This window comes from Hypanus sabinus, chromosome 25, assembly GCF_030144855.1.
Source record: "Hypanus sabinus isolate sHypSab1 chromosome 25, sHypSab1.hap1, whole genome shotgun sequence".
NCBI lineage: Eukaryota > Metazoa > Chordata > Chondrichthyes > Myliobatiformes > Dasyatidae > Hypanus > Hypanus sabinus.
Genome location: NC_082730.1, coordinates 20,826,219 through 20,851,259, shown reverse-complemented (window position 1 = coordinate 20,851,259; position 25,041 = coordinate 20,826,219). Strand labels below are relative to the sequence as shown.

At 45.6% G+C, this 25,041-nt stretch overlaps 2 protein-coding genes across 7 annotated transcripts; one reads left to right on the top strand and one right to left on the bottom strand.

The window, feature by feature from the left end:
* Positions 1-2,686: 2,686 nt before the first annotated feature.
* Positions 2,687-21,690, top strand: LOC132381084 (uncharacterized). Of its 5 annotated transcripts, XM_059950277.1 has the most exons (4): positions 2,687-2,744; positions 9,626-9,733; positions 18,283-18,368; positions 20,266-21,690. In XM_059950277.1, exons 3-4 carry the CDS (start codon positions 18,344-18,346, stop codon positions 21,414-21,416), a joined length of 1,176 nt encoding a protein of 391 aa, XP_059806260.1. In that variant the 5' UTR covers positions 2,687-2,744; positions 9,626-9,733; positions 18,283-18,343; the 3' UTR covers positions 21,417-21,690. The 5 variants fall into 5 exon arrangements, with proteins under 5 accessions (XP_059806260.1, XP_059806259.1, XP_059806258.1 ...); XM_059950276.1 differs by lacking the exon at positions 18,283-18,368 and having other exon boundaries at positions 2,693-2,744; XM_059950275.1 differs by lacking the exons at positions 2,687-2,744; positions 18,283-18,368 and adding an exon at positions 2,887-3,651.
* On the bottom strand, positions 9,751-16,197 carry LOC132381083 (uncharacterized). 2 transcript variants are annotated; one of them, XM_059950273.1, is made up of 2 exons: positions 11,521-16,197; positions 9,751-10,294 (listed from the first exon to the last, which is right to left on the bottom strand). In XM_059950273.1, exon 1 carries the CDS (start codon positions 16,066-16,068, stop codon positions 13,879-13,881), a length of 2,190 nt encoding a protein of 729 aa, XP_059806256.1. In that variant the 5' UTR covers positions 16,069-16,197; the 3' UTR covers positions 9,751-10,294; positions 11,521-13,878. The 2 variants fall into 2 exon arrangements, with proteins under 2 accessions (XP_059806256.1, XP_059806255.1); XM_059950272.1 differs by having other exon boundaries at positions 9,751-11,569; positions 13,254-16,197.
* Positions 21,691-25,041: the final 3,351 nt, after the last annotated feature.

The window sequence follows — 25,041 nt, the reverse complement described above, 5'->3', positions numbered from 1 at the left end:
TTTTACATGTCATCACAAGTCACATGGATAAACTAATAAAAATGGCCCCATCTTTTGTCAATAGACAGAAGCAAACAAAATGAAAGGGCAGGATATTGACTGTAACTATTGTTAGAAATGTGGGCAAGGTAGACTCTGAAATATGTTACAACTTCCAATGAACTACACTAACTGATGTTAAATGCTATCTTCACAGCTTTTTCTCTGATTATTACACTAGACAACAATTTTTTTCCAAAAGTGTTACTTCCTCAAAATTGTTTTTGGTTTATGATAGACAGCTTAAAGCTGAACAAAAATATAATTTCAGACTGCTTGTATCATGTAGGAATTTGTTGAAACAAGAAATTAACTTTTATTGAAGATAATGCATTTAATTGCATAATGATGCTGATGCTTCGCAATAGTTCAACTAATCTAAAAATATTTTGTTGGTGATTTTCATTTGTACAAAGTGTCTGAGGCTTCTCGTTTAAGTGTTCAACAATAATCAGCCAGCATTGATGGATTCCAGTTGCCCTGGTACTGTTTCTCCATGACTGCAATGTCCTGGTGAAACCTTTCACCGTGCTCATCACTGACAGTGCCAAGATTTGCAGGGAAGAAGTCTAAATGGGAATGCAAAAAATGTATCTTTAGTAACATGTTGCATTTCATGGTTTCATATGTTTGAAATATGTTCTCAACTAGCTGCATGTGGTTTGGTGCTCTGCTGTTTCCAAGAAAATTTTCAACAAAGTCTTTGAATGTCCCACTAAAAGTTCTTCAAATATCCTTTTGTTGTTGACTGGTTTAATTTGTGGCATCGTTTATAATGACTTGAATTATGAATTGAAATTACAAATACAAGTGATTTCAGGATCAGCAGCCCAAAATCTATCCAATATACCCAAAAGTATTCAGGAAGCAAAATCTTTTTTGTCCAGTTTTATTATTTCAATGCATAAATAAAATCTGGGAAATTGTGAGTGATGATATGGAAAAATGAAAAGAATAATATCCTGTGGTTATTTCAGAAAAACCATCAACCCTAGAGTTAAAAAAGAAAGAAATATGTATTCACACTGCATTTTCCATGGTCTCTGGTAATTCTGAAGTCCCCTCCATCTATTTACATGTGGTCACTGTAGTGATTAAAGAATAGTGGGATCCCTGCTGTGAAATGCAAGATCCCACAAACAACAGGATCATCTGTTTTCAGTGATGCTGACTTACAATCCCTGGAGAGCTGTTTTTAGAATAGTGCACCAGGGCATTTTATATCTAGCTGAGAGGCCAGGTGGGACTCAGATATAAAGTCATCCAAACACTGCACCTCTATCTGTTCTGCACCCACTCCGTCCAATACCAGAAGTGTTAGCTTCTATATTGTACTCTAGTCTGTGGAACTACAACCCTCTGACTTAAGAAGCAAAGTTACTGGTCAGGGATGGGATTCGTACTTGAATCTTTAACATACTTACATTGGTGTTGAAGTTATAGACCATCTACTTGATACATCAACAGAAATATCGAGGCTCCTTTACTGAAAGTTTGGTCTTCCCACTGTAAGCTCCTCCTTATCTAAAAAAAATTCAAAGTTCAAGTTAAATTTATTTTCAAAGTAGGTATATGTCAACATATACTACCCAGGGATTAATTTTCTTACAGGCTTTCACAGAAGAAGTACAACAGAACCAATGTAAAACTACACCCAAACGAAGACTGACATACAATGAATGTGCAAAAAGAAGATAAACTGTGCAAAAACATAAATAATTGAGAACATGAGCTGTAGAGTCCTTGAAAGTGAATCTGTAGTTATCTACACTGGTTCAGGATCCTGATGTTTGAAGAGTAGTATCTGTTTCTAAATGTGGCGGTGTGGGAACTAGTGCTCATGTACCTCCTTCCTGTTGGCAACAGCAAGAAGAGAGCATGTCTGGACAGTGGGGCTCTTTGATGATGGACGTTGCTTTCTTGTGGTAGTGCTCCTTGTAATGTAGATGTGCTCAGTGATGGGGAGGGCAATTCTTCTGATGGACTGGCCTCTAGCCATTAAATTTAAAGGGCTTTTTTTTAGCCCTTTACCTTTCTCACCCACCTGGCTTCATCGATTACCTTCTAGCTTGTCCTCCTTCCCCTCCCACCACCTTTTTCATTCTGGCATCTTCCCCCTTTACTTTCCAGTTCTGATGAAGGGTCGGCCCAAAATACTGTCTGTTCATTTATTTCCTCAGATGCTGCCTAACCATTTGAGTTCCTTAGGCACTTCGCGTGTGTGTTGCTCTGGATTTCCAGCATCTGCTGTTTGCTTATAACACATTAAGTTTTGTAGGCCTTTCCTTTCCTGGGCATTAGTGTTTTCATACCAGGCCATGATGTAACCAGTCAGGATACTCTCTAGAGTGCATCTATAGAAGTTAACAGAGAACAATAGTTAAGGCAGGATTATGTATAAAAGTTAGGGATCTAAGCCTCCTTCATAAAATGTTCCCTACACAGATTCAGAAACCTTCTGTTCACACTGTAAATGATTAGTGAACATCATTATCCAATTAATACCAATCCTGCATACATCATCTTCTTCAGTGTGTCTAAATTGGGTTTGTGGATTGTTCTTGAAGACTGGTTGGTTGCTAAATACAAGCCAAAGAGGTGAATCAGCTTCTAAGGGGAGGAACTATATTCTCTTTAAATTACATGTTCTGACTGCGATCCACATTCAAAAGCTTCTCCTGATTCCTGCATGGTTGCTTTTACAGGTATTGTACTGTTTATTCGATGTGCGCTAAGCTATTCTAAAGTGTCTGGCATCATTAATAACAGAAGGAACTGGTTTAAAACAGAAGGAATGGGTTATTTCTTCAGCGGTTTGATCGGGGCACGACTGCACAAGTGCGTGGACGTTAGCCAGTGAGGACAGCGAGAAGAGTTTAAAAGGAGACACCTTACAGAGCGGGCGGTAGAGTAGAAAGGCTTTGGCTCAACGGGGCTTCAGCGATAACGGTCGAGGCGTGGTGGGTTGCCTGTGTAGAATACAGACAGGAAGTATGTGTGTGAGGCTGGTGTTCTGTGCTCAGTGTCAGATGTAGGAAGTCCAGGAGACTCCCAGTCTCCCGGATGGCCACGTCTGTGCCAATTGAGTCGAACTGCAGCTCCTTAGGGACCATGTTAGGGAACTGGAGATACAGCTTGATGACCTTCATCTGGTCTGGGAGAGTGAGGAGGTGGCAAAAAGGAATTATAGGCAGGTAGTCACACTGGGGCCTTGGGAGACAGATAAGTGGGTAACAGTCAGGAGAGGGAAGGGTGGGAATTAAAGGCTAGAGATCACCCTGTGGCTGTACCCCTTGACAATATGTACTCCTGTTTGAGTACTGTTGGGGGGGAACAGCCTACCTGGGGGAAGCAACAGTGGCCGTGCCTCTGGCACAGAGTCTGGCCCTGTGGCTCAGAAGGGTAGAGAAAGGAAGAGGATGGCAGTAGTGATAGCAGACTCTGTAGTTAGAGGGACAGACAGGCAATTCTGTGGATGCAGGAAAGAAACACAGATGGTAATTTGCCTCCCAGGTGCCAGGGTCCGGGATGTTTCTGATCGCGTCCACAATATCCTGAAGTGGGAAGGAGAACAGCCAGAGGTCATGGTACATATTGGTACCAACGACATAGGTAGGTAAAGGGAGAAGGTCCTGAAAGCAGACTACAGGGAGTTAGGAAGGAAGTTGAGAAGCAGGACCACAAAGGTAGTAATCTCCGGATTACTGCCTGTGCCATGTGACAGTGAGTATAGGAATAAAGTGAGGCAGAAGATAAATGTGTGGTGATGGATTGGAGCAGGGGGCAGAGATTCAGATTTCTGGATCACTGGGACCTCTTCTGGGGCGGGCGTGATCTGTACAAAAAGAACGGGTTGCACTTGAATCCCAGAGGGACCAATATCCCGGTGGGGAGAGTTTAAACTAGGATTGCTGAGGTGTGGGAACCAAACTGAAGAGACAGAGGAAGAGACCCTTCATCAGGACCCTCGGCCCAAAACGTCGACAGCACTTCTCCCGATAGATGCTGCCTGGCCTGCTGCGTTCCACCAGCATTTTGTGTGTGTTGCTTGGATTTCCAGCATCTGCAGATTTCCTCATGTAGACAGAGGAAGAGGTAGTTAGCTCACAAATAGAGAAAGCTTGGAAACTGTGAGAGAGGGAAGATAGGCAGGTGATAGATAAGGGCTGCGCTCAGACCGATGGTTTGAGATGTGTCTATTTTAATGCAAGGAGCATTATGAACAAAGCAGATGAGCTTAGAGTGCGGATTAGTACTTGGAGCTATGATGTTGTGGCCATTTCAGAGACCTGGATGGCTCAGGGGCATCTTAGCCTAGGGTGCATCTTGTCCAGTCCTGGTGACATAACCAACTTGATGCTTTCCAAAAGCTCCAGCACATCCTCTTTCTTAATATCTACATGCAGGGAAGCAAAAGAGGTGGGAACGTAGCACTGTTGATCCGAGATAGTGTCAGAGCTGCAAAAAAGGAGGAAGACATGGAGGGATTGTCTACGGAGTCTCTGTGGGTGGAAGTTAGGAACAGGAAAGGGTCAATAACTCTAGTGGGTGTTTTTTTATAGACCACCCAATAGTAACAGGGACATCAAGGAGCAGATAGGGAGGCAGATTCTGGAAAGGTGTAATAATAACAGGGTTGTCGTGGTGGGAGATTTTAATTTCCCAAATATGGATTCGCATGTCTCTAGAGCAAGTGGTTTAGATGGGGTGGAGTTTGTTTGGTGTGTTCAGGAAGGTTTCCTAACACAATATGTAGATAAGCCTACAAGAGGAGAGGCTGTACTTGATCTGGTATTGGGAAATGAACCTAGTCAGGTGTCAGGTCTCTCAGTGGGAGAGCATTTTGGAGATAGTGATCACAATTCTATCTCCTTTACCAGAGCATTGGAGAGGGATAGGACCAGATAAGTTAGGAATGCATTTAATTGGAGTTAGGGGAAATATGAAACTATCAGAACTCGGAAGTATAAATTAGGAACAGATGTTCTCAGGGAAATGTATGGTAGAAATGTAGCAAATGTTCTGCATAGGTACATTCCAATGAGACAGGGAAAGGATGGTAGGGTACAGGAACTGTGGTGTACAAAGGCTGTAATAAATCTAGTCAAGAAGAAAAGAAGAGATTATGAAAGTTTCATAAAACTAGGTAATGATAGAGATCTAGAAGGTTATAAGGCTAGCAGGAAGGATCTTAAGAAATAAATTAGGAGAGCCAGAAGGGGCCATGAGAAGGCCTTGGCAGACAGGATTAATGAAAGCCTAAGGCATTCTCCAAATATGTGAAGAGCAAGAGGATAAGACGTGAGAGAATAGGACCAATTAAGTACGACAGTGGAAAAGTGTATATAGAATTGGTGGAGATAACAGAGGTACTTAATGAGTACTTTGGTTCAGTATTCACTACGGAAAAGGATCTTGGTGATTGTAGGGATGACTTACAGTAGACTGAAAAGCTTGAGCATGTAGATATTAAGAAAGAGGATGTGCTGGAGCTTTTGGAAAGCATCAAGTTGGTTATGTCACCAACAGGACTGGACAAGATGCACCCTAGGCTACTGTGGGATGTGAGGGAGGAGATTGCTGAGCTTCTGGAGATGATCTTTGCATCATCAATGAGGATGGGAGAAGTTTCTGAGGATCGGAGGGTTGCGGATGTCGTTCCATTATTCAAGAAAGGGAGTAGAGATAGCTCAGGAAATTACAGACCAGTGAGTCTTACTTCAGTGGTTGGTAAGTTGATGGAGAAGATACTGAGAGACGGGATTTATGAACATTTGGAGAGGCATAATATGATTAAGTATAGTCAGTATGGCTTTGTCAAAGGCAGGTCATATCTTACAAGCCTGATTGAATTTTTTGAAGATGTGACTAAACACATTGATGAAGGTAGAGCAGTAGATGTAGTTTATATGGATTTCAGCAAGGCATTTGATAAAGTACCCCATGCAAGGCTTATTGAGAAAGTAAGGGGGCATGGGATGCAAGGGGACATTGCCTTGAAGATCCAGAACTGGCTTGCCCACTGAATCATATTCTGCATGGAGGTTGGTGACCAGGGATCTGTTCTGGGACTCCTGCTCTTCGTGATTTTTATAAATGATCTGGATGAGGAAGTGAAGGGATGGGTAGTAAATTTGCTGATGACACAAAGGTTGGGTGTGTTGTGGATAGTGTAGATAGTGTGAAGGGCTGTAAGAGGTTACAGCAGGACATTGATAAGATGCAAGACTGGGCTGAGAAGTTGCATATAGAGTTCAGCCCAGATAAGTGTGAGGTGGTTCATTTTGGTAGGCCAAATATGATGGCAGAATATAATATTAATGGTAAGATTCTCGGCAGTGTGGAGAATCGGAGGGATCTTGGGGTGTAAGTCCATAGGACGCTCAAAGCCGCTGTGGTTAGGAAAGCAGATGGTGCATTAGCCTTCATCAATCGTGAGATTGAGTTTAGGAGCCAAGAAGTAATGTTGCAGCTATATAGGTCCCTGGTCAGATCCCACTTGGAGCACTGTGCTCAGTTCTGTTCACCTAACTACAGGAAGGATGTGGAAACCATAGAAAGGGTGCAGAGGAGATTTACAAGGATGTTGCTTGGATTGGGGAGCATGCCTTATGAGAATAGGTTGAGCGAACTTGGTCTTTTCTCCTTGGAGCGACGGAGGATGAGAGGTGTCCTGATAGAGGTGTATAAGATAATGAGAGACATTGATCGTGTGGATAGTCACAAGCTTTTTCCCAGGGCTGAAATGGCTAGCACAAGAGGGCGCAGTTATAAGGTGCTTGGAAGTAGGTACAGAGGAGATATCAATGGTAAATTTTTTACGCAGAGTGGTGTGTGCATGGAATGGGCTGCCAGCAATGGTGGTGGAGCCGGATACAATAGGGTCTTTCAAGAGACTCCTGGACAGATACATGGAGCTCAAAAAAATAGAGGGCTATGTGTAATCCTAGGTAATTTCTCAGTTAAGGACATGTTCGGCACAGCTTTGTGGGCCGAAGGGCCTGTATTGTGCTGTAGGTTTTCTACGTTGCTATGTTATTTTCTGTGTATAAGTTTATAACAGACATAGATAGAGTGGACATCCAGTGCATTTTTCCCGGGGTGGCATTGACACATACCAGAGGACATCTGTTTAAGGCAGGGGTTCCCACTCTTCTTTATCCCATGGATCCCTACAATTAACCAAGCGGCCTCTCGACCCCAGGTTTAAGATGAGTGGAGGATCTTTGAGAGAAGATGTCTGGAATGTACCCCTGAGGCTGAGGGTAGAGGCAGATGCATCCAGGGATATTGAAGTGACTCTTAAATGGATGAAATAAAATGGAGGGTTACGGGCTGCACCCTGTAGGAGGGAAAGTTTTTTGATCAGGGAATAGGCTAAAAGGCTGGCACAACATCATAGGCTGAAGAGCCGGTTCTGTGCTGTACTGCTCTGTGTTCTATGTTCTATGTTTCCTGGCATCTGTTATGTTTCGTAACTCCAAAACACAAAACTAACGGAAAGAAAAATGCAGAGCCAGAGAATAACGTGTCTACTCTTAGTCTTACTTTTAACTCTTACAAACAGTTCGGGTCAAATTTGACCCGTTCTGACATTTGACAGTAGTAAAAATACCCTAAACGCCATTTTTTAAGCGGAAATTTGATGGCTTTTCCTAAAGTGACCCAAAATGTGCAAAATTGAAAATATTTAAAAATTTTATACTTTTGTACAAGTGCTACAAATTTTTGTACATTGAGGCTGTTCCGGGTCAAATTTGACCCGTATCTATTGAAATAGATTTTAGATCTCTGAAACATTAATTAATGATTAATCTCCCATTTATTCATGTCAGATAGGCTATTTATACATTTTAAATAGATCTGTGGTTCAAAATTTGGTATAGACACTTGTTATGAAGGGATTCTTGGGCCGGGTCAAAATGGACCTGGACCATACTGTGAAGGTATAGAATTTGAACAGTATGTAAGGGTTAATGGGATGTGCACATATGACAGGGTGATGTAATGATGTATGCCATTCACATGTTTTTACATATAGACTGTAATGAATTATGTAAACAAGCAATGAATACTTCAAACAATATATTTATAATATTACTCAAGTATTACTGAATTATTAAATACACACCATCAGCCATATAAAACCAAATGCCTTCATGGTAATTTTATCAATAAGAAGCCATTTGCTGCTCCTACGCATGTAATGGGTTTTACCTGCTCAAAAGTACAATAGGAAGCCAAAGGTCACTGCTGCTCATTTGCAGTATGTCAGTTCCTACGCTGATGTAGGAAGCAATGCTGAAGGATAAATGGGACATTCAGACTGAGATAGAGAGATGTGGAAATTTGGTGGCATGGTACAGTGTTGATGTTCACCATGCAAGTTTTTTGTACAGATATCTGGGACCGGAGCCAAGGAGTATCAGGCCCACAGTTTTCCCCCTGCGTTCTCGATCCTCTGATGCACACATGCACAGCTACCTGAATTGTTCAATGCATTCAATGCATGAGTGCATGCTACGTTTCCTGAGATTCTGCATTGGCCTTAAATGGCATAGGCGATTCATGCAGAAACAGCTCTCTCCCCACCCCACAATTTGGAAATTTTCTTGGGCAAATCTCTTTGAAGTCAACCCTTTGTTAACCTTAGAAGGGATCTCCCTTAGTAATTCTAAGCGACTGAAGTCTGACACTATGTAGGTCGACCGTAAATAGGAAACATACCCTTTTTGATATTGCCCAGAATACCACCACCGACAGGTAAGTCCATGACCCTAACCTAATCATAATATCAACCCAGCACTGGCAGTTTGCAATACCCAAACACCAACTTGTTGTCCTTAGACAGGAATCAAGGAAGACTTCTTCCATTCCAGTTTACTGCATTCTAAGTTAGACCATTGAACAAGAACGTTACAGCACAGAAAAGGCCTTTTGGCCTACAATGTTATGTTGTTGTTTTATACCACTCCAAGATCAATATAACCCTTCCCCTCTATATAGCTCTCCATCCTTTTTCATTGATATACCTATCTAAGAGTCACTTAAATGTCCCTAACATCTGTCTCCACCACCACCCTCAGAAGTGCATTCCATTCACCCACCACTCTCTCTGTAAAAAACCCCTGACATTCCCCTATACTTCACTCCAATCACCTTAATTATATGTCCTCTTGTATTAGCCAGTGCCTCCCTAAGAAAAGAGGCACTAACTATACACCCTCTCCATGCCTCTTGTCACATTATACACCTCTATCAAGTCACCTTTCATTCTCCTTTGCTCCAAAGAGAAAAGCCCTTACTCATTGAACCTCCATAAGACATGCTGTCTAATCCAGGCAGCATCCAGGTAAATTCTCACTGCACCCTCTCCAAAGCTTCCACGTCCTTCTTATAATGCAGAGACCAAAACTAAATGCAGGTGTTCGGCTGAAAACAAGAATTCAAGTGACACAACCACAGACTCTGCGCCCCCTCACCTGCAGGAGGCAGAGTGGGTTTGGCAATCGCACTCGTGATTATGCACGTTGCAGCCGATTAGTGTTCCTTTGTGATGGTATTAACTCCTTTCCTCTCATTTCAGTCTTGGTGAGAGCTGACCAAAAGCAGTGCAACGTCAACCCTCCCTGCTTACTGTTGTCCTCGTCCCGGGGAAGAAGACAACTATTTACACGGTTGCTGTTAAGGAGTGGTACTGTGTTTATTTAGTATTAAGCTACTACTGCCAAGCTGCTGTGTCAGCATTAGCTTTAATTTGAAAGTTCTAGTTAACAGCCCTGTTGGCCTAGCATTTACTGATTTGTCCTTTATTTCTGCACAGTTCCGGTTAAAGTGAACTATTTTATTGATTTTTGTTTTTATTTACTTTGAGAAACAGCACGGAATAGGCCCACACAGTCAGTTGAAGCTGTATTGGGAGAAGTGACTATATCAGTATGACAGATACTCTCAGAATGACAAGCCCAATCCAAGCTAAGGTTTGTGGAGGATAAAGTAAAATCAGTAGTAGGTTTCTGCTTGTGTGCGCATAGGTTTCCTCCAGGTGCTCCAGTTTCCACCCACAGGTTAACTGGTCATTGCAAATTGTCCTGTGATGATGCCAGGGTTAAATCAGTGGGATGCTGGGCGACGCGGGTTGAAGGTCCGGAAGGGCCCAGTAAAGGCCAGGACCGAGGTTAGATGAGCTCCCTCTGCTGGGTCCATTTTCTTCAGATGAGATCTGCTGACAAGAATGTGCGTTATGGCCCAAGTGCTGGGAGAGAGAGAAAGAGAGACAAAGAAGTGATCAGCCACGGTCGTGTGGTGAACTACATATACCTGTCTGGACACGCCCCCTGCTGACTGCTCCTGTGGCTCCTCCCACAGACCCCTGTATAAAGGTGATCTAGGCCTGAGCCCGGCCTCTCAGTCTCCAGGATGTAGTGTGGTGGTCACTCAATGCTTGTTCCTTCTTCCAGTCAATAAAAGCCGATATCTCGCCTTTACGTCTCAGAGTGAGTTATTGATGGTGCATCAGGCAGTGTAACAGTTAATGCAACACTATTACAGCTTGGGGCGTCGGAGTTCAGAGTTCAATTTTGGCGCTCTCTGTAAGCAGGCTTGTGGCTGGATTGGCCAGCATGTCTCATGCAGTGTGACCGCTACTTTCAGAGCAGCAAACCCAGTCCCAGCTGGAAGAGCCGGTGTCAACACCTGCACCAACAGTAAGGCAATTTACCATAGACAGCCATATCTAGGTGGCAGATTACTGCCCTCATGGTCACAGTCCAACAGCTTAGTGCCAACAGGCAGAATCAGGCGACAAGCATTATCACCCTTGTTGCCACAATTCAGTAGCCCTTAGCCATGTCCGTCCCCCTCCCTGAATCTCCCAGACTCTCCTCTTCAACAGCCTCAGCAACCTCAGCCTCTAATGCCCCAACTCCCGTAACCAGGAACAGACCAGAACCAAGTATTCCTCACCAGCCAGATACTTCACTGGCCCCAATGGCTGTAGAAATGTTATTACTCAGCACGAGCTGACCTTCCAACCCTGCTGGTGATGATCATAAACCAGCATACGTGGTGAATCTGTTAGATGGACCCCCCCCCACTCAACTTGTTCACTGCTCTAGGGGATAAAGGCCAGTCATTTTGGCAATTTGTTGGCGTGATCAAGAGAGTTTTTGAGCTTCCGGTATGGGGTCGTGTGTCCGCTCAGCCACTCCTGGACTTGCACCAAGGTAGAGGGACAGTGAGGGACTACGCAGCAAGGTTCCGCATGCTTGCGGTGGAGATTGGCTGGAACGAGAGATCCCTCATCGTTGCCTTCCTGCTGGGACTGAGCACGAGAGTCTGGCATGAGATCATAATGTGTGAAGAGCAGGACAGCCTGGATGACTTGATTAATCTGACCATTCGTATTGACAACCGGGCAAATGAGTGACACAGAGAAAGAACACCCTCAGCTACCTATTCCATTGATTAGTGGTTGCCAACCTGTCGATCGTGATCAACTGGTCGCTCTTTAAGACTTTCCCAGTAGATCCTGAAAAAAAAAGAAAAATAAATAAATACACAAATACTGTTGAGAGATTGTTTCCGGGTTGTGGGGTTTTAGTTCCATTCTTTCTGCTCAGTGTGCATGTGTGTAGCTCCCCCGCCATGTGCTGGTCCCCAACCACCGGGCTGCAAGGAAACAATATGAGCCTTCTTCATTCCCTGTCACGCTCACTGTTGAACTTGAATACACGCAAGGTCATTACTCAGGCACATCAGGGATCACTGGTAACCGGCCAAAGTCTCAACTCCCGTCAAGCTCGTCGGGCTCTCCTGATCATCGGTTTTAACTTCATCCTCGCCTACCAAGAATACCAAGGCCGATGCTCTCTCCTGGCAGTTTGACGTGTCAGAAGACAAAGTCAACCTGGAGCCCTTCTCTCTTTGCTGGTGTATTGCTGCTCCAGTGATTTGTTGAATAAAGGTGGAGGTGACAGAAACCCAACAGTCAGATGCAGGATCAGGTGGGATCCTCCTAACCAGCTGTATGTTGGAATGGGCTCATTCCTCCGGTCTGGTTGGACAGCCAGGAATTCAATGGACCTTGGACTTTATCAAGAGATGACTTTGGTAGCCACCTATTTTCCGTTGGCCCGTGAGACTGCCATCCTAATGATTCAGCGCATGTTCAGGCTGCACATCTTCCCTCAGGAAATAGCATCTGATCATTCACATCCCATTTTGGGAAGGCCGTCTGTTCTCTTGTAGGAGCCACAACCAGTCTCTCATCTGGTTTCCACCCCCAATCTAAAAGCCAGACTGAGAGAGTGAATCAGGAGCTGGAAACAACCCTGTTTCTTCCAACCTGGAGCTCCCAACTGGTTTGGGCAAAGATTGTCCACAATTACCTACAGTTGTCATCCACCGGCATGTACCGCTTTAAATGCCAAAAGCAATTCCAGCCACCACTCTTCCCTGACCAAGCAATTGACATGGGAGTTACTGATCTGAACTGTTGATCTAATGCTCCAAGTGCACGTGGAGACAGGCCAGAGCTTCTCTGCTACGTGCTCAGAAACAACAGGGCCGAGAGCTGATCAGCTTCGTCTCTCAAGGCAGGGGAGAAAGTCTGGCAGGCATCAAAGGACATTCGCTTGAAAGTCGAGAGCTGCAGGTTGGCTCCACTCTTTTCCATTTGTAGTGAAAAAGACTATCAACAAGTTCTCATATAGATGGCGTTTACCATCATAAAAAAAAGGTTCATCTGGTGTTCCAGCTCAAGGCAATGACTACCTCCTCCTTTGTTCCAGTCACTCACCTCCCCCTCCTCGCAGCTTGGTACATAGGTCCCTGGCCTATTCTGTCTAGTGACTCCTGGCATCCTGCTGGGTGCAGGGAAGTGCCCATTATCTCATGGATTGCGAGTGGTATAGCCCTGAAGAATGCTCTTGGGTTCTGGCCCATGACTTCCTGGACAAGTCTCTCATCTGCAACTTTCAGCAGGCACAGGTCTCTGGTACCAATGGATGCCTAGGGAGGGGGTCCTGTCACAACCACAGAATCTGGGTGCCCTCACAGGCGGGCTGCAGAATGGCTTCGGTAATCACACTCCTGCGAATGCACGTTCCAGTCGATCAGTATTCCAGTGTTGTGCTAGTGAACTCCCTTCGTCTTGTTTTAGTTTTGTCAGGCCTTCGACCAAAAGCAGAGCAAAGTCAACACTTCCTGCTTACCGTTGTACTGTTCCAAGAAAGAAGACTTCCATTTAGACTGTCACTGTTAAGGAGAGTCTTTTATTTAGTATTAAGCTACCTCAGCTGAGCTGCTTTGTTAACGTAAGCTTTGGTTTGAAAGTTCTAGTTAATGGTCTTGTTGGTCTAGCATTTCTTGTTTTTTTTCCCCTTTTTATTTCTGCACAGTTCCTATTAAAAGTTAGTGAAATGTGGATTAGCTTCAGTGGGCTGCTCTCTCTCAGCACTTGGGTCAAAGTGCACATTCTTGTCATTCAAATGTGTGATCTCGCCAGAGTTTGATAACACTCCAACATTACTTCACGGCTCTTAAAATCCATTGCAAGTGAAAACTTGCCTAATGACATTGATGCACCATCAATAACTCACACTGAGACGTAAGGCGAGATATCGGCTTTTATTGACTGGAAGAAGGAACCAGGAGTGAGTGTCCATCATACTACGTCCTGGAGACTGAGGCCGAGCATAGGCCTCAGATCGCCTTTATACAGGGGCCTGTGGGAGGAGCCACAGGAGCAGTCAGCAGGGGGCATGTCCAGACAGGCACACGTAGTTCACCACATTCGCCCCCCCTTTGTTTAAAAGAGTCCCCATGTGGCGAAGTTTCTTACAAGTCAAGTCTATCAGGTGGTCGAATCTGTCGCTGCGATCTACGTAGCACCGGCTGTGATCGCATGGATGCCGGCGACATTAGTGATTGCACAGGGGACGGAGGTTGCGTTTGTTCCTGCCCACTAGGCGCCGGTGATCCCTCACGCATGTGTGAGGCGCCTGGTATAAATGCGTACGAAACGCCCGGTATACAAGTGTCGTGAGGAGTCTGTGTAGGGCCTGGTGAGTACGGTGTCACCTCTGGTGCAGGGTTCATAGTTACCGGAGAGCCTTCAGGGTAGTGGTCTGCTGCACCTGCGGGTGCCAGGTCGCGGATGGAGACCGTGTCCTCCCGCCCATCAGGTAAGACCACGTAGGCATACTGGGGGTTCGCATGTAGAAGGTGAACCCTCTCGACCAGCGGGGAGTATTTATTGCTCCTCACATGTTTCCGGAGCAGCACTGGCCCCGGGGACTTCAGCCAAACTGGTAGGGTGGTCCCAGTGACAGACTTCCTGGGAAAAGAGAATAGGCGTTCGTGAGGGGTGGCATTGGTGGACGTACATAACAGAGAGCGGATAGAGTGCAATGCCTCAGGGAGGACCTCCTGCCATCGAGAGACCGGCAACCCTTTTGAATTAAGGGCTAAAAGTGTGGCCTTCCACACTGTGACATTCTCCCGCTCCACCTGGCCATTACCCCGGGGATTATAACTCGTGGTCCGACTGGTAGCAATGCCCCTAGCTAGCAAGTACTGGCGCAGCTCCTCACTCATAAAGGAGGACCCTCTATCGCTGTGGATATAGCAGGGATACCCGAACAGAGTGAAGAGCTGGCGCAGGGCTTTTATGACGGACGTGGCAGTGGTGTCGGGGCAGGGGATGGCAAAGGGGAACCGTGAGTTCTCGTCGATAACACTGAGAAAATAGACATTGCGGTCAGTGGAGGGAAGGGGGCCCTTAAAGTCAACACTCAGTCGTTCAAAAGGGCGGGTGGCCTTGACAAGTTGTGCCGTGTCAGGACGGTAGAAGTGCGGTTTGCAGTCAGCGCAAATTTGGCAGTCCCTGGTCATCGTCCTGATGTCCTCCAGGGAGTATGGCAGGTTCCGAGCTTTCACAAAATGGTAAAATCGGGTGACCCCCGGATGGCAAAGTTGTGCATGAAGGGTGTACAGCTGGTCGAGCTGTGTGCTAGCACATGTTCCCCGGGATAGGGCATCAGGGGGCTCATTGAGTCTGCCAGGCCGGTACAGGATATCATAGGTGTAGGTGGAGAGTTCTATCCTCCACCGCAGAATCTTATCATTTTTGATTTTGCCCCGCTGTTGGTTGCTGAACATGAACGCAACCAAGCGCTGGTCAGTCAGCAAGGTGAACCTTTTGCCAGCAAGATAGTGCCTCCAGTGCCTAACAGCCTCCACTATGGCCTGGGCTTCTTTCTCCACCGCGGAGTGCCGAATTTCGGAGCCTTGGAGGGTGCGAGAAAAGAATGCTACTGGTCTGCCTTCCTGATTGAGGGTAGCAGCCAGAGCAAAATCGGAGGCATCACACCCCACTTGGAAGGGAGCGGTCTCGTCCACGGCATGCATCGTAGCTTTGGCAATGTCCTCTTTAATGCAGCTGAAGGCCGCGCGGGCCTCAGCAGAGAGGGGAAACGAGGTAGACTTGACCAGGGGGCGTGCCTTGTCTGCGTAATGGGGGACCCATTGGGCGTAATAGGAAAAAAAACCCAGGCACCGTCTGAGGGCCTTGAGAGTGGTGGGAAGAGGGAGTTCTAACAGGGGGCGCATACGTTCGGGATCAGGGCCAATAACCCCGTTTTCCACGACATACCCAAGTATAGCAAGGCGGGTGGTTCCAAACACACACTTGTCCCTGTTATAAGTAAGGTTCAGAGCTGCGGCCACTTGGAGAAATCGTTGGAGGTTGGCGTCGTGATCAGGCCTGTCGTGACCACAGATGGTGATGTTATCCAGATAGGGAAATGTGGCCTGCAGTTGGTACTGGTCCACCATCCGGTCCATTTCCCTCTGGAAGACAGAGACACCATTCATGACACCGAAAGGGACGCGCAGGAAGTGATAGAGCCTGCCGCCCGCCTCGAAGGCAGTGTAGGGGCGGTCCTCTGGGCAGATGGGGAGCTGGTGATAAGCGGATTTCAGATCTATTGTCGAGTACACCTTGTACTGAGCAATCTGGTTGACCATATCCGTGATGCGGGGTAGGGGGTACGCGTAAACCTATTGATGGTTTGACTATAGTCCACCACCATCCTATTTTTCTGCCCAGTCCGAACAACAACCACCTGGGCCCTCCAAGGGCTTGAGCTTGGCTCAATGATCCCCTCCCTGAGCAGCCGCTGCACCTCCGACTGAATGAAGGCCCTGTCCCCCGCGCTGTACCTCCTGCTTTTAGTTGCCACAGGCTTACAGTCAGGGGTCAGGTTAGCGAACAGCGGTGGGGGAGGGACCTTGAGAGTGGAGAGGCTGCAAGTGGTGTCGGTAGCGCAGCTGTCGGCCTGGTTCTGGATGGGATGTGTGTGCCCGTGTGTGTGTGTGGTCAGTAGGGGGGTATGTGAAGAAGTCCCACAAAACTGAGGATTCCTGACAGTGAGTGGTGGGAGGGGCCCGTCGTATACCATAGTCACACTTTTGAGATGGCTCTGGAAGTCCAGCCCCAATAGCACAGGTGCGCACAGATTAGGCATGACCAGTAGCTCAAAGTTCCGATATTCTGTGCCTTGCACCACCAAAGTCGCTACACAACCCGCCTGGATGTCTGCGGACTGCGACCCAGAAGCCAAATGGAACCTCCGACTTACCGGCCGCGTTGCGAGTCCGCAGCGTTGCACTGTGTCCGGGTGAATAAAACTCCCAGTGCTGCCCGTGTCAAACAGGCATCTATTCCTGTGCCCCTCCACCCGGATGTCCATCATGGACCTTGCAAGCTGGTGTGGGGCGCTTTGGTCGAGAGTTACAGTGGCCAGAGTTGGATCGCCGTCGGGGTACCCGGTAAGCATCGGAGGGTCGGGGGCGGGGCATGCTGACATCGACAAAGATGGCCGCTCACATCCGGGGTACCCGGTAAGCATCGGAGGGTCAGGGGCAGGGCATGCTGACATCGACAAAGATGGCCGCTCACATCCGGGGTACCCGGTAAGCATTGGAGGGTCGGGGGCGGGGCGTGCTGACGTCGACAAAGATGGCCGCCCACATCCGGGCATGCAAGATGGCGGCCCCCACGTTTCACCCGCAGCGCTGCACTCCGCTCGAGGTTGAAACTTACAGACCTTGGCGAAGTGGCCCCGCTTTCCGCAGCTGGAGCAGGTCGCTTCTCGCGCTGGACAGCGTTGTCGAGGGTGTTTTTTATGGCCGCAGAAATAACACACGGGCTTCTGACGGGCCACCGCCGTGGTCAGGGTCGGGGAGCTCGTGGAATCATGACTGGAAGCGGCGTTGGCGAATTCGCTCCCGGGAGCCGGCGGAGGCGGGGTCTGAGGTGTCCACGGAACCGGCGGGGAATCGCGCGACTGGACAGCGTCAGCATCATGCAAAGCAGCTTCTAGAGCGTTGGCCGTCTCTATTGCCGAGCGTAAGGTAAGGTCGGCATTTTCCAGCAGTCGCTGGCGCATGTACACTGACGTCAGTCCCGTCACAAAGGCGTCTCGCACCAGCAGCTCCGCATGCTGTTCTGCCGTGAGCGTCTTGCAGTCACAAGCTTGGACGAGCGTTTGTAGTGCTCGGAGAAACTCAGCGCACGATTCGCCAGGCCGCTGTTGCCGGGTAGCTAAACGATGTCTTGCGTAGACGGTGTTTACCAGCCGCAGGTACTGTCTTTTGAAGGCGTCCAGTGTCCCATCGTAGGTCGGCAGGTCCCGGATAATGGAGTAAACTTTGGGGGTGACCCTCGAGAGTAGGATTCTGTGCATAACGGCGGGTTCAGTTGCACGAACCTCCTCCAAGTACGATTGGAAGCATGCAAGCCAGTGTTCAAAAGCGAGAGCTGCGTCAGGGTCTTGAGGGTCCAAATCCAACCGGTCCGGACGCAAAACGGTTTCCATGTTTTAAAACTTCCAGTCAATAAAATTGATGCACCATCAATAACTCATACTGAGACGTAAGGCGAGATATCGGCTTTTATTGACTGGAAGAAGGAACCAGGAGTGAGTGTCCATCATACTATGTCCTGGAGACTGAGGCCGAGCGTCAGGCCTCAGATCTCCTTTATACAGGGGCCTGTGGGAGGAGCCACAGGAGCAGTCAGCAGGGGGCATGTCCAGACAGGTATATGTAGTTCACCACAGACATGGAGCACCCTCCCCATCAGAAGATCCACTGAATATTTTTTCTGCATTAACAACAGCAACAGAGGTAGACACAAGATGACATAATGAGATTTATGAATGCAATATTTTTCCTCAGCTTGGAGTGCTAAAATTGTTGTGTAAAGGGAAGAGTGCAAGGCCACACGGACATTGGTGCAATGGGTAACATCTTGAACGCATTTGGTACGAGTTATTTTTAACGTATGATTCTATTTTGGTGTTTGTGCTCTGTGTGAAACACTTTATTCTGCACTCTAGTAATGTTTTACCTTGTACTACCTCAATGCAGTCAATACACTGTTGATTGACACGAATGGTGTGTAAGACGAGCTTTCACTGTAAATCTGCACATGTGACAATAATAAACCAGTTTACCTCTGTAATGCAAAGACTTAACTTGCCAGCCAAAAGCCACTTATGTTGTGCAGATCATCTTGAAGCCTGCTTGAGGGATGTCTTTCCCATTGGCTGGCTTTCGCACCATGGCACCAGCCTCCAATTCCAGACACACCAGGGGTATAAGAATAATACGTGCAGGAGACTCTGCCTCTTTCACTTGGGGCTCTCTTCAGAACGAGGTCGCAGCCAGTGCTGAAGAACCATTGGGAAAGTGTGCTGCAGATAGTGGGGGGGGGGGGCCCACACACACACACACACCCACCACACACACACACACACACACACACACACACACACACACACACACACACACACACACACACACACACACACACACCACACACACACACACACACACACATGTTTAGTGTCATAGACTTTATAACTTAGGGTGGTTTACCTGAATATTGTTTGATTTAGATGCTTGGTTGGGTGTTTCACTGCTTGTAAATAAATAGTTAAAATGCTTAATCACAATCAGTGTCTTCTGTCCCACTTACCAAATCTGCGAATCTACTTCTCTAGAACAACAACCATCTCTGCCTTCCATTCCTTTCCCAGCCTTTTTATCCAACATTACCACAGTACATTTCTGTTCCTTTTTCCTCCTGTTTGTAAGTGTACTCTGGTACCTGTTTCACTATTCCACGAGATAAAAAAAAATTCTCATGCCTTTTTGTTTAAAAATGTTTATTCTCAGTTCCTTTTTAGATCTGTCCCAGATAAATCTAATACAAAACTCAAGATTTTTTTTAACTCAAAGCCTGGAAGGGATTTTCTACCCTGTTGAGTAGTTACATCAGGAATTACCTCAAGAGTACTTACCATTTCACCATTATTAAAACAGATTTTTCCAATATATGAATCTGTTTAAAAGGATTTAATGAAGTAGCCAGAACAGCTAAGAAGAATTAATAAGGTTCAGGGGGTAGTGTGGCTGAATGTGCAGAGAAGAGGCACCTTCTGAGGGGCTTTAAACACATAAACACATGATATAGGCCTCAACTTGTGTCAGTTCCATTCCTCATGAATCACAGGCAAAGTTTTGACCAGGATAAGGTGACAGGGTTTTGCCAAACTCCAGATATAGGCAACCCGCTATCCATCATTGACTCAGCTCTCCATTAACATCTCTGCCAGTACGACACCACCTCATGTCAAGGAGTGAGTTGTGAGCTTTACCCATCAGAGGCAAAATGTCGAGTTGAAACAGGTGCCACCTTTATATACCCATCAAATAATGGAGGGCTATGGTTCCAGTGTAGGGAGATGAGAGTAGGCAGTATAAATGGTTCAGAACAGACTAGATGGGCCAAAGGGCCTGTTTTTGTGCTGTACTTTTCTTTGATTCTACGACTCTAATTCTGGTCTTCTCAATTTACATTTTCTCTACAGTTTTCATTCCAATCATTCCACAGTGTAAAACCTCTCCCTACCAAACCAAAACCTTCCCTTTTATTAAAGTTCCTGGCCTGATGCCTGGTGAAGACATCCTTTTAGCTCTTGCCTCATCTTTATGAATGTTCTAGCATTTTCTGTTCCCTCTGTAATAACATACTGATCTGAATCATGAGCATAAATTGTCTGGTTCAGCCAATGGATTATCTGATTGAGATATGTCTTAGGCAATATTTTATTCGTCCTGCTGAGAATAACAATTCTCTCTGTGGTCTTTCTTCAGCTGATGCAGATTCCAACTCTTCCCTTTGGGAAATAATTGGGATTGAACTGTACCCAGAAGATCTGTCGACATATTGCTTTCAACCTGACCGGAGAACATGCCACCGAAAGTACACTGTTCCTTTTACAGCAGAAACCAAAAAGTTGCTATATGCAAATAATGATCGAATTTCTGCCTTGGGAAATACTGCCAGGGTTTCTAGAGTGGCAGCTAGACTTTTGAGGAGAATGATGTCTTTTAAACAATGTCCAATAGCCACCAAAAGACCAAGAATAAAAGTAGTAAAACTCTCTTCTACATTTCCCACCAGAAACAAAGATTTGCATTTATCTAGCACTTTTAATATGCATAAACACCCCAAGGTGTTTCACAGGTACTTTATCAGAAAGAAATTTTGCACTGCTGCTAAAAAGTTTATGGAAAATGGAATGAAAAACTATGAGTCAAACCATACTTCAGCAATTGTTACAAAGAACCCTGGAGCACCAACTATTAGAAACACCAGTAAGAGCTCAAGGATGGCAAAGACTAGAAGCTCTCTGGTGACCCCCACCAGAAGTAATTGGGTTGCTGCCATCAAGAATACTGATGGCTCTTTGGTAGCTGTACCCAGGTTAAACATCACCAAGAAACGTTCAGCAACTGTCATTGCGAACCCTGGGAGAATTATCCCTGTAAACCCAGTGGTAAATGCTACTCAAGTGCCAGGAGCAGCAACCAATCAAAATCCTTTGACGATAGCCGCTGGAAATCCAAGGATGACTACTGGGAGCAGTTTGAAGGTGGCCGCTGGAAATCTGAAGATGACTACCGGAAGAAATTTGAAGATGACCCCTGGAAATCCAGGGGTGACAACTGGGAGTGACTTCTTGTCAGTTGCCATTAAGAATGATAACATCCTCATTAAAACTGATACAAACCAAAGCCCAAGTAACATCAAAAACAGGTACACTGTCACCATTCGTCACCCCAACAAGAGTGCTATCCAAAAGCCCAGCAGAAGTAACAGTGGAAGCACCAGACGTGTTTCTAATCAACCGTCCAAAATGATCACCGTGAAATCTCCCCGTGGGAAGGTCACTAAAGAAGTGAATGGGATCCTTAATCAAAAATTGAGCAGAATTGACATTAAAATCACAGCAGGACCATAATTCAGAACCCTAGAAGAAGCCCCATTCAAAAATTCAGCTGAAGCACCAGTGAAGAAATTAACAATATCATTATTGTAAATCCCAGTCGAAAAGCCAAATTAAATGCCATTATGGACCGTGACAGAATAGCCACTCAAAATCCTACCACAACCAGTGTCAGAAATGTCAGCATTATTAATGTTAAGAAACTTGCTTAGCCCTTCAGTTAGAAGACAGAAGCAAATCTCAGCATTTTATATTTGGCATTTGCATGAGATTAAATAATTAAGCAGAATTGCTATTTGGGTCATTATTAAATTCCCTCTTCTGGCACTAATAATGAGCAATCGAAGTTTGTGCAAAGACTATCGAATGAAACAGATTAGGGGGAGAAATGAGGCAAATAATTGCACTTTAAGAGAATAAAATGTAATTTACCCATGGGTCAAAATTTGGGATGAGATTTCACAAGGATCTCTTTCCTTCTCATCATGGCCTCTATTTTGCTTCTGTTTCTCCCAAGAAGGAAGACGTTTCATTTATGGAGCATCTCAGGCTGTCCCTTAAATCGTTGATTATTTTTCATACACAACAAGCTCCCAGAATTCAGGAAGGAAATAAGTGACTAAGTACCAAGCAGCTTTGCTTTTAACTGTGGAGGAAGAATTAGAATCATTCCAAATTCAGCTCCTTGAGATCTGACACTCGAGCCTTATATGGCGGTATGTAACACTAACCGCCATATTTAATATGGCTGTACTAAACATAGCTATCGGATATTGAAACACCTAGAAAAAGTGGACATAGAGAGGAGTAGGGGAGTCTGGAACCAGAAGGCAGAGCATCAGAATACAAGGACTTTCCTTTAGAACAGAGATGAGATGGAATTTCTTTAGCCAGAGGGTAGCAAATCTGTGGAATTCATTGTCGTGGATGGCTGTGGAGGCCAAGTCATTGGCGTATATTTAAAGCAGAGGTTGATAGGTTCTTGATTAGTAAGGGTATCAAAGGTCACAGGGAGAAGGCGGGAGAATTAGGTTGAGAGGGATCATTAATCAGCCATGATAGAATGGTGAAGACTTGATGTGCTGAATGGCCTAACTCTGCTCATATACTTTATGTCTGATGGTCGTAGAGTCATACCTGATCAGTAGGCAGGAGTGGATTGTTAGGAAGCAGGAGATGAGTGGTTGAAATGGCCAGAGAAACAGGCTTGCTTCCCATTCCTTGAAATATAAGAACTAACCTTGATCTTCTTCAGTGTCACAAATCAACCTCTGCCAACTACCCAGCTTCCATCCATACACCCTCCACATCAAAGCACACCATGAGTGCACACATAGTGCTCTACAGCAATGGAACTTTCATGGTCTGCTCAGTGGAAGGTGTCCTGGTTCAGAATGAATTCTCAGTGGAAAGTGCTTCCAACAGAAGCCATGGCTATTGTCATTTGTTGAAAGAAGGGAATTGACACTTAGGTGTTGGGATGGACGATTATGATCCAATCCCTTGATGGGTCATGAGGGATATAATAGAAGAGGCTGAGAACCATTCAGCCCCTCCTGCCTATTCCACCATCCAATGAGATCAAAACTGATCTTTCATCACTTAGTCACGGAACCACAGATGGCACTTTGCAATGCTTATCTGAACTGCGGCAGGTACAGTCATTGGCTCCTGTGCCTTGCTAATCTTTGTTCAGCAGGAGGAACTGAGCCTTAAGGGAATGGGTGTGGAGGTGGACAAAGTGGACAAGGTTAGTCAGGAACCATCCGGAGTCTCCCCTCACCGGACAAGCAGACAGGAAGTTTAAGAAAAGATTAGCTTTATTTGTCGCATGTGCATCAAAAACATCCAGTGAAATGTGTGGTTTGCAAGGATGATGTTGGCAGCAAATATTGGATGCTTGCAATTTACTACCTCTAGCTGTGCGTCTTTGGAATGTGGGTGGAAACCGGAGAACTCAGAGAAAACCCACCTGGTCACAGAGAGAAAATATAAATTCCTTATAGACGGCAGCAGGAAATAAAACCCAGTCGGTGAACACTGGTCCTGTAAGGCAATACACTAAACACTGTGTTACCGTGCTACCCAGCAACTAACTACACCACTGTGCCGCCCAGAGCCAGGGACCAGTTGTTCCCTGATGTTTCTGCTGATGGTGACCTGCAAGATTCCAGCAGCTCTCCATCCCAACCCAATGAAAGCAAAGTAATAGCTGTTTCCACTATATCGCTTCTATTGAGAAATAAAATTCAATGCTCCATCTTTACTCATTGCAAGTTTTTCTCCATTATACTAATTGCTGAATATAGTAAAAGCAGACATTAATTGAAACAGCCATTCATTCACTTTCTTGCTGCTATGAATGATTCAAGTTAGCTGTGAATGCCCAGAACCCTCTACTTGAAATTAACATAGATAGATTTTATGTGCACAGAACAGCATTTTAATATTATTTATGCCATCAGAAGTTGATATGTAACACTCAAACACAATTACCACCTAACAGAATGGCAAATGCAAGGATAAGCAGTAAAAAGGTATGTGCAGTGATCTGATACAATCACATTCATCCTGAGAAGTTGTTGGCCATTATGTCAAGCACATTGGAGTCCATGATGGTGAATGGGGAGCCCAGTGTTTTCTGGTCCTTGATCTTCTCCAATACTGCAGCTACACAGTATCAGGGTCTACCTGCATTTCGTATTGCTCCAAGATTAAAAGCCAGTGGGAAGTCTCCTCTTATATCAAGGGCTAGTAAAGCTTTTGTGTGCTTGTACTGCAATCACCTGATTGATTCTCCACATGGAAGAGTTTGTGTATGGCTCTACACTACCTCATTAAGTCCTAGATTAGCCACACTAAAAGTTCAATTAAATTTATTTAAACATATGTAAATGTCCCATGTACGCCCTTGAGATTTATTTTCTTGTAGGCATTCAAAGTAGAGCAAAGAAATTCTGTTAATCGATGAAAATCTGCCAAGATTGACAAACATCCAACATGCAAAAGAAGACAAAATGAGCAAATAAAAATAATAAATAAATTCTGGGAACATGAGTTGTAGAGACATTGAAAGTGAGTCCATTGGTTGTGGAATCAATTTGGTGATGAGGCGAATAATGAAGTAGATATTATCCTTGTTGGTTCAGGAACCCAATGGTTGATGGTTAATAACTGTTCCTGAACCTGGTAATGTGGGACCCTAAGGCTCCTGTACCTCCTACCCATACGAAGAGAGCATGGTGTGGCCTGGATGGTGGGAGCTCTTGCTGATGGATTCTGCTTTCCTGAGTTAGTGCTCCTCAGAGGTGTGCTCACTGGTGGGGAGGCTTTTGCCTCTGATGGACTGGGCTATGTCCACCACTTCTTGGAGGCTTTTTCCATTCTTGGGAATCAGCGTTTCTCTTTCAGGGCATGACGCTACCACTACACGCTCTATCATAAAGGCCAAATGCCCACAGAGCACTGTATTCAAGTCAAACTCCTGGGCAGTGGATTTGATGCAGTCTGTCACTTAGGTGTTGGAATGTTATTCACCTATGTTGAAGTTCCCTTCTTCCAAACTGACTTGCGAATGCTCTGGGTGTAGTGGTAGAGGCTTCCTAGGGCAGACTACTGGAATTAGTTGAGACACAACAAG

Bases quoted from the DNA above. Each gene is read 5' to 3' on its own strand.
- LOC132381084 (XM_059950274.1), top strand. From the start codon at position 5,556: ATGTCACCAACAGGACTGGACAAGATGCACCCTAGGCTACTGTGGGAT. The intron at 5,770-9,625 runs GTAAGTTGATGG...CTCTCATTTCAG, and splicing joins GAGTCTTACTTCAGTGGTTG to TCTTGGTGAGAGCTGACCAA. The intron at 9,734-20,265 runs GTACTGTGTTTA...GTCTTTCTTCAG, and splicing joins ACGGTTGCTGTTAAGGAGTG to CTGATGCAGATTCCAACTCT.
- LOC132381083 (XM_059950273.1), bottom strand. From the start codon at position 16,068: ATGGTCAACCAGATTGCTCAGTACAAGGTGTACTCGACAATAGATCTG.